General features: G+C 45.1%; 1 protein-coding gene across 1 annotated transcript; it reads left to right on the forward strand.

The window, feature by feature from the left end:
* Positions 1-1,318: 1,318 nt before the first annotated feature.
* LOC121859319 (ras-interacting protein RIP3-like) lies at positions 1,319-3,105 on the forward strand (the record flags this gene model as incomplete). Its single annotated transcript, XM_042356114.1, is given in 2 exon segments — positions 1,319-1,769; positions 2,394-3,105. Coding segments are annotated over 2 exon segments (1,163 nt in total), but the record flags the coding sequence as incomplete, so codon positions are not given.
* Positions 3,106-8,467: the final 5,362 nt, after the last annotated feature.

Here is an 8,467-nt window from a genome sequence, read left to right on the forward strand (position 1 = left end):
TATAGACAATTAGTTGCTTTAGGAAACACTCAACATTAAATGTGGAACAAATTGTATATTGTTGAACTTTGATGTGAGAATCTGGTGGCAGCCCTGGTTGTACGGTGTTGCCAATTCATTGATATAATTTCTTCATTATTTAAACAAATATACGAATATTTGTTAACTTGTCATGATCTTAAATAACGATGAATAGTTTATTATTGTTACAAATGTTACTTTTGGATTGTTTAATATTTATCCTGACAGTGATGCAGTCTAAAATAAATCCACCAATCACAATCACCGTTACATACAACCTTTCTTCCTTTAAGTAGATCCACCAATCACAATCACCGTTACATACAACCTTTCTTCCTTCAAGTAGATCCACCAATCACAATCACCGTTACATACAGCCTTCCTTCCTTCAAGTAGATCCACCAATCACAATCACCGTTACATACAGCCTTCCTTCCTTCAAGTAGATCCACCAATCACAATCACCGTTACATACAACTTTCCTTTCTTCAAGTAGATCCACCAATCACAATCACCGTTACGTACAGCCTTCCTTCCTTCAAGTAGATCCACCAATCACAATCACCGTTACATACAACTTTCCTTTCTTCAAGTAGATCCACCAATCACAATCACCGTTACATACAGCCTTCCTTCCTTCAAGTATTGCCAGGTAAAATTGGGAGCACGAGACCCAGGGTGGAGTCGGTGCATCTTTGGCTGATTGTACCTAGACAGTGTAGGTATACAATGTACCTAGGTATACAAACAATGTACCTAAACAGTGAAGGTATACAATGTACCTAGGTATACAAACAATGTACCTAAACAGTGAAGGTATACAATGTACCTAGACAGTGTAGGTATACAAACAGTGGTACAGTCAGCCAAAGAGCCATCGACCTTCACCCTGGTTCTTGTACTCTCAGTTTTATCTGGCAATACTTGATGAAGGGAAGCTGTATGTAAAGATGATTGGTGGATCTATTTTTGGTAAATATTAAGTAATCTTAAGGTAGAATTTATAATAAATAAACTCTTCATTATTATTTAAGATCATGACAAGTTTATAAATGATATAATTACTTAAATAACAAAGATAATTTAATGTGGGGATCATGTGGTTGGTTAGGTTAGGTTAGTGTTAGGTTACTTACACTTGGACATTGTGAACCACAGTAGACTTATACTGTAGTACATTGTTATTAATGGTTGTTGTTGTTTCAGGTGTGAAGGGCCTTAGCTGCTATGAAGCTCACCTGGTGCTCCAGCGAGCCACCAGAGGTCCTCAGCGTCCCAACTATGGACGACCGTCACGATGAATAGGCGCGGAGGCAACCGAGCCAAACGCACTACAGAGTCCAAAGGTTCGGGCACCGGTGGCCGCGGGGCGAGGGCCGCCGCCCGCAAGGAGGGGGACCCTGCCGCCACGGCCCCGGGGAATGACGCGTCCCGTGGCAAGAGAGGAGAGGAGAATTATGGGTCGCTGAGGGCCCGCAGGGATGCCGTATCCGGAGACGAACCGAGCGTCTCCGCCGAGGAGGAGAGCGTCGCGGTGAGTGGTCGGGGCATCGCCTCCAGTATGCCCGCTGCCACGGTCACCCGAACCCCCCGGGTCGGCCCCACTAACTGTGGCCGGGGGGCCGGAACGACGGTTTTGTCTCCGTCGTCGGCCTCTGTGAGGGAAGAGAAACAGCCCGTGCATGATGTGTGCAAGTTACCCAAGAAACGGAAATTTGATCCATCTGAACTGGAGGACATGACTGATGGTGCCAGACCCCTGTTGACCACTGCCACCACCACCACCACTACCACCACCACCACACAGCAAGGGGTTCACACCGCACAAGGGGTTCACACTGTCACCACACAACAAGGGGTTCTCACTGCAACAACACAAGGGGTTCACACTGCTACAACACAAGGGGTTCACACTGCCACCACACACCAAGGGGTTCACACCCCCTCCACACACCAAGGGGTTCACACCCCCTCCACACACCAAGGGGTTCTCACTGCTACAACACAAGGGGTTCACACCCCTTCCACACAGCAAGCGGTTCACACCCCACCACACAGCAAGGGGTTCACACTGCTACCATACAAGGGGTTCACACTACCACCACACAACAAAGGGGTTCACACTGCCACCACACAAGGAGTTCACATCACCACCACCACACAGCAAGGGGTTCACACCCCACCACACAAGGGGTTCACACTGCCACCACACAGCAAGGGTTCACCCCCACCACACAACACACACTGCCACCACACAGCAAGGGTTCACACTGCCACCACACACAGCAAAGGGGTTCACACCCCCACCACACAGCAAGGGGTTCACACCCCCACCACACAGCAAGGGGTTCACACCCCCACCACACAGCAAGGGGTTCACACCCCCTCCACACAGCAAGGGGTTCACACTGCCACCACACAAGGGGTTCACACCCCCACCACACAAGGGGTTCACATCATCCCCACCACACAAGGGGTTCACACTGCTACCACACAAGGGGTTCACATCACCACCACACAACAAGGGGTTCACATCACCACTACCAGCACCGGAGTGGTGGTTCCCTCATCTGTCAGAGGCATCTGCGTGAGCACGGCCGTCTCCAGCCCGATGGTGTGTGGGGTGACCGCTCCGGATGCAGTGAGCAGATCCATGGCGTGCGTTGTAAATATGTCCGAAAGCAAGCCACAAGACCTGCGGGTGAACGCCGCACCTGGGAGTAGAGACGACGGCCAGGACAGACGGCCATCGGGGGAGTCTCCGGTGACCGTGAAGAACGCGACGGCGGTGTTAACCGTACAGCGTAACACACACGGTCAAGGCAACAACCAGCTCAAACTGATGCCTGCCACCACCACGGGCCTCCTCACTCACCCAGCGGCACTGGTCACCATCCCTCACTTCCAGGGCTCACACACACAACTACAGAGACAAAAAATACAACAACGACACATACAACCCCACCAACAACAACAACAACCCCATCAACAACCTCATCAACAACAACCCCATCAACAACAACAACAACCTCATCATCACCAACAGCCGCCTCATCATCATCATCATCATCAACAACAACAACAACAGCTTCATCAACAGTCACATCATCAACATCATCATCAACAACAACAACAACAACAACAACAACAACAACAACATCAACAACATCAGCAGCATCAACAACAACAACAACAGCAGCAGTTGCAGCTTCAGCAGCAGCAGCAACAACAACAGCAGCAACAACAGCAACAGCAGCAACAACAACAACAGCTGCAACAACAACAGCTGCAACAACAACAGCTACAGCAGCAGCAACATGTAGTCCATGTACAGCAGCACCTTGGTAGTCACCACACCGTACACATGGTGCCTCCTCTGGCTCACTCAGTGTCTCAGGGCCGCCTCTCTCAGTCTCCCAGCTCCAAGGGGGAGTTCTCTCAGCCCAAACAGTACTCGGGGTTCAAGAGCGTGGCGGACGCGGCTGCCCAGGTGGCCCTGCCGTCTCACCACGTGCCCGGGGAGAGCGGCGAGGGGGGGGAGGTGCACCGGACCCCCGAGATGTGGTCGTCTCAGCAGGGCGTGGCCCGGGCGCCCGTCGATCTCAGCGAGTGGAAGGGCCACAGGGTGTTGGCCAAGAGAGGCCCTCACTATTACCCTGCAGTCATTATAAGTGTCAAGAACGCCTGTGATCTGGTGGTGAGGCTGGACGCAGAGCCCAACAGTGATCTCCTGTACAGTAACGTTTTTACCGCCGCCAAGTACGACGTGATCAGTGACGCCGTGCCGTCCGCCAAGCAGCTGGTGGAGGGTGCGCGCGTGGTGGTGCGTCTGGACAAGGAGCAGCACGTGTTTGTCGAGGGCGTAGTGTACGAGAGGCAGGGGTCGCCCGCCTCCCAGTACCTGGTGCGCATCGCAGGGGACGCCGCCAACCAGGGCTCCTCTCTCGCTAACGACCACTGGTTGTTACGGCCTCACCTGCGCTTGTTACAGCCGCCGTGGTGGGAGGACCTGGAGCCCCACGGACAGTCTTCTCTGGTGCCCTCCGCTCACCATTACGGCTCCCTCAAGCCCGGCGTGGGCTACCTACCCCAGGGCTTCCAGGAGGCGCCCGGCTCCCACCCGGTGCCCGCCGCCCCCTCCTTCTCCATGGTGGCCACCGCCTACGGCACCATCACCCCCCCTAACCACGTGACGCCCCCCGGCAGCGTGGCCATGACGCCCCTCAGCGGCCAGTCGGCCGGCCTCAGCTCCGGGTCTGAAGAGTTACGCAGACGACCAATGGACGACTACGACAGTGATGACGACCTCAGGAGAGAAGACATTACCTTCCCTACTGAAGGAGGTACTGTACTGTTGTCTTCTGTACTGTAGTGTACTGTACTGTTGTCTTATGTACTGTGTACTGTAGTGTACTGTACTGTTGTCTTATGTACTGTGTACTGTAGTGTACTGTACTGTTGTCTTCTGTATTGTACTGTTGTGTAATGTACTGTAGTGTGTACTGTACTGTGTACTGCACTGTACCGCACTGTACTGTACTGTACTGTTGTGTTCTGTGTACTGTAGTGTGTACTGTACTGTGTACTGTACTGTTGTCTTCTGTACTGTACTGTGCACTGTACTGTACTGTACTGTTGTGTTCTGTGTACTGTAGTGTACTGTAGTGTACTGTGTACTGCACTGTACTGTACTGTTCTGTACTGTACTGTTCTGTACTGTACTGTTCTGTACTGTGTTGTACTATTCTGTACTGTTGTGGTACTGTACTATTCTGTACTGTACTGTGTTGTACTGTACAGTTCTGTACTGTACTGTACTATACTGTACTGTTCTGTACTGTGTTGTACTATACTGTACTGTTTTGTACTGTTATACTGTACTGTACTATATTGTATTGTACTGTGTTGTACTGTACAGTTCTGTACTGTACTGTACTATACTGTACTGTTCTGTACTGTGTTGTACTATTCTGTACTGTGTTGTACTGTTATACTGTACTGTACTATATTGTATTGTACTGTACTGTGTTGTACTGTACTGTTCTGTTCTGTTCTGTACTGTAATGTACTGTTCTGTACTGTGTTGTACTATACTGTACTGTGTTGTACTGTTCTGTACTGTTCTGTACTGTACTGTTCTGTACTCTGTATCATAGTTCTGTACTGTACTGTTCTGTACTGTACTGTTCTTAATTGTGTTGTACTATACTGTACAGTTGGTAATTGTTCGTAATTGCAATTGTTCTGTACTGTATCATATTATAATTATACTGTATTGTTCGTACAATTGGTACTGTACTGTTCTTGCATGTACTGTTCTGTACTGGTATTGTACTATACTATACTGTACTGTTTTGTAATTGTACTGTTCTGTACTGTGTTGTACTGTGTTTACTATACTGTACTGTGTTGTACTTCATTGTATCTGTTGTACTTCATTGTACTGGTACTGTGTTGTACTATACTGTACTGTGTTGTACTGTACTGTGTTGTACTATACTGTACTGTGTTGTACTTACTGTGTTGTACATACTGTACTGTGTTGTACTATACTGTACTGTGACTATACTGTACTGTGTTGTACTATACTGTGTTGTGCTGTACTGTGTTGTACTGTATTGTACTGTGTTGTACTGGTAATTATACTGTACTGTGTTGTAATTGAATACTGTGTTGTACTGTACTGGTGTTGTACTGTACTGTGTTGTACTGTACTGTGTTGTACTGTACTGTGTTGTGTATGTACTGTTTGTACTGTACTGTGTTGTAATTGGTACTGTGTTGAATTGCATTGTGTGTTGTACTATACTGTACTGTGTTGTACTGTACTGTGTTGTACTGTACTGTACTGTGTTGTACTGTACTGTGTTGTACTGTACTGTGTTGTACTGTACTGTGTTGTACTGTACTGTGTTGTACTATATTGTAATTTATCATGTGTTGTACTGTACTGTGTTGTACTGTACTGTGTTGTACTATACTGTACTGTGTTACTGTACTGTGTTGTACTGTAATTGTGTTGTACTGTATTATACTGTACTGTGTTGTACTGTACTGTGTTGTACTGTATTGTACTATAATTGCACTGTGTTGTACTGTACTGTGTTGTACTGTGTTGTACTATACTGTACTGTGTTGTACTGTACTGTGTTGTACTGTACTGTGTTGTAATTATACTGTACTGTGTTGTACTGTACTGTGTTGTACTGTAATTGCTACGTTGTACTGTACTGTGTTGTACTGTACTGTACTGTGTTTGACTATACTGGTACTGTGTTGTACTATACTGTACTGTGTTGTACTATACTGCACTGTGTTGTACATTGTACTGTGTTGTACTATACTGTACTGTGTTGTACTGTACTGTGTTGTAATTATACTGTGCTGATTGTAATTGTGTTGTACTGTACTGTGTTGTACTGTACTGTGTTGTACTGTACTGTACTGTGTTGTACTGTACTGTGTTGTACTGTACTGTGTTGTACTATACTGTACTGTGTTGTATTATACTGTACTGTGTTGTACTATACTGTACTGTGTTGTACTGTACTGTGTTGTACTATACTGTACTGTGTTGTACTGTACTGTGTTGTACTATACTGTACTGTGTTGTACTGTACTGTGTTGTACTGTACTGTGTTGTACTGTACTGTGTTGTACTGTACTGTGTTGTACTGTACTGTGTTGTACTGTACTGTGTTGTACTTACTGTACTGTGTTGGTATCATACTGTACTGTGTTGTACTGTACTGTTGTACTATACTGTACTGTGTTGTACTATACTGTACTGTGTTGTACTGTACTGTGTTGTATCAGTAACTGTGTTGTACTATACTGTACTGTGTTGTACTGTACTGTATCATGTGTTGTACTATACTGTGCTGTGTTGTACTATACTGTACTGTGTTGTACTGTACTGTACTGTGTTGTAATTGTACTGTGTTGTACTATACTGTACTGTGTTAATGTATTGTGTTGTACTTGTACTATACTGTGTTGTACTATACTGTACTGTGTTGTACTCTGTACTGTACTGTGTTGTACTGTACTGTGTTGTACTCTACTGTACTGTGTTGTACTATACTGTACTGTGTGTTGTACTTACTGTAATGTGTTGTACTGTACTGTGTTGTACTGTACTGTGTTGTACTATACTGCACTGTGTGTTGTACTTTGCAGTTATACTGTACTGTACTGTGTTGTACTGTACTGTGTTACTGTACTGTGTTGTACTATATTGTACTGTGTTAATATATTGTACTGTTGTACTGTACTGTGTTGTACCTCTACTGTACTGTGTTGTACTATACTGTACAGGTTGTACTGTACTGTGTGTTGTACTTTACTGTACTGTGTTGTACTGTACTGTGTTGTACTATACTGTACTGTGTTGTACTATACTGTACTGTGTTGTACTGTAGTACTGTGTTGTACTGTACTGGTTAGAATTGGTACTGTGTTGTACTGTACTGTGTTGTACGTACTGTGTTGTACTGTACTGTGTTGTACCTACTGTACGGTTATACTGTACTGTACTGTGTTGTACTGACTGTGTTGTACTGTACTGTACTGTGTTGTACTATAATTACGTTGTACCTATACTGTACCATGTTGTACTGTACTGGTTTTTTTACTGTACTGTTGTACTATACTGTACTGTGTTGTAATTGTACTGTGTTGTACTTACTGTACTGTGTTGTACTGCACAGGTTGTACTCTACTGTACTGTGTTAATTATACTGTACTGTGTTGTAATTTCTACTGTACTGTGTTGTACTATACTGTACTGTGTTGTGCTCTACTGTACTGTGTTGTACTTACTGTACTGTGTTGTACTATACTGTACTGTGAATTGTACTGTGTTGTAATTATACTGTACTGTGTTGTACTATACTGTACTGTGTTATTGTACTGTGTTGTAATTGCATTGTGTTGTACTATACTGTACAGTTGTACTGTACTGTGGTTGTAATTGTACTGTGTTGTACTGCATCAGGTTGTACTATACTGTACTGTGTTGTACTGCATTGTGTTGTACTGTACTGTACTGTGTTGTACTATACTGTACTGTGTTGTACTGTACTGTGTTGTACTGTACTGTGTTGTACTGGTACTGTTGTACTGTACTGTGTTGTACTGTACTGTGTTTTATTATACTGTACTGTGTTGTACTGTACTGTACTGTGTTGTACTATACTGTACTGTGTTGTACTTACTGTACTGTGTTGTACTGTACTGTGTTGTACTTACTGCATTGTGTTGTACTGTACTGTGTTGTACTGGTAGTATTGTACTGTGTTGTATACTGTACTTAGTTGTACTGGTACTGTGTTGTAATTGTACTGTGTTGTACTGTACTGTACTGTGTTGTATTATACTGTACTGTGTTGTACTGATTGCACTGTGTTGTATACCATACTGTACTGTGTTGTACTTTACTGTACTG

Source organism: Homarus americanus, unplaced genomic scaffold (genome assembly GCF_018991925.1).
Source record: "Homarus americanus isolate GMGI-L3 unplaced genomic scaffold, GMGI_Hamer_2.0 scaffold36188, whole genome shotgun sequence".
Lineage (NCBI taxonomy): Eukaryota > Metazoa > Arthropoda > Malacostraca > Decapoda > Nephropidae > Homarus > Homarus americanus.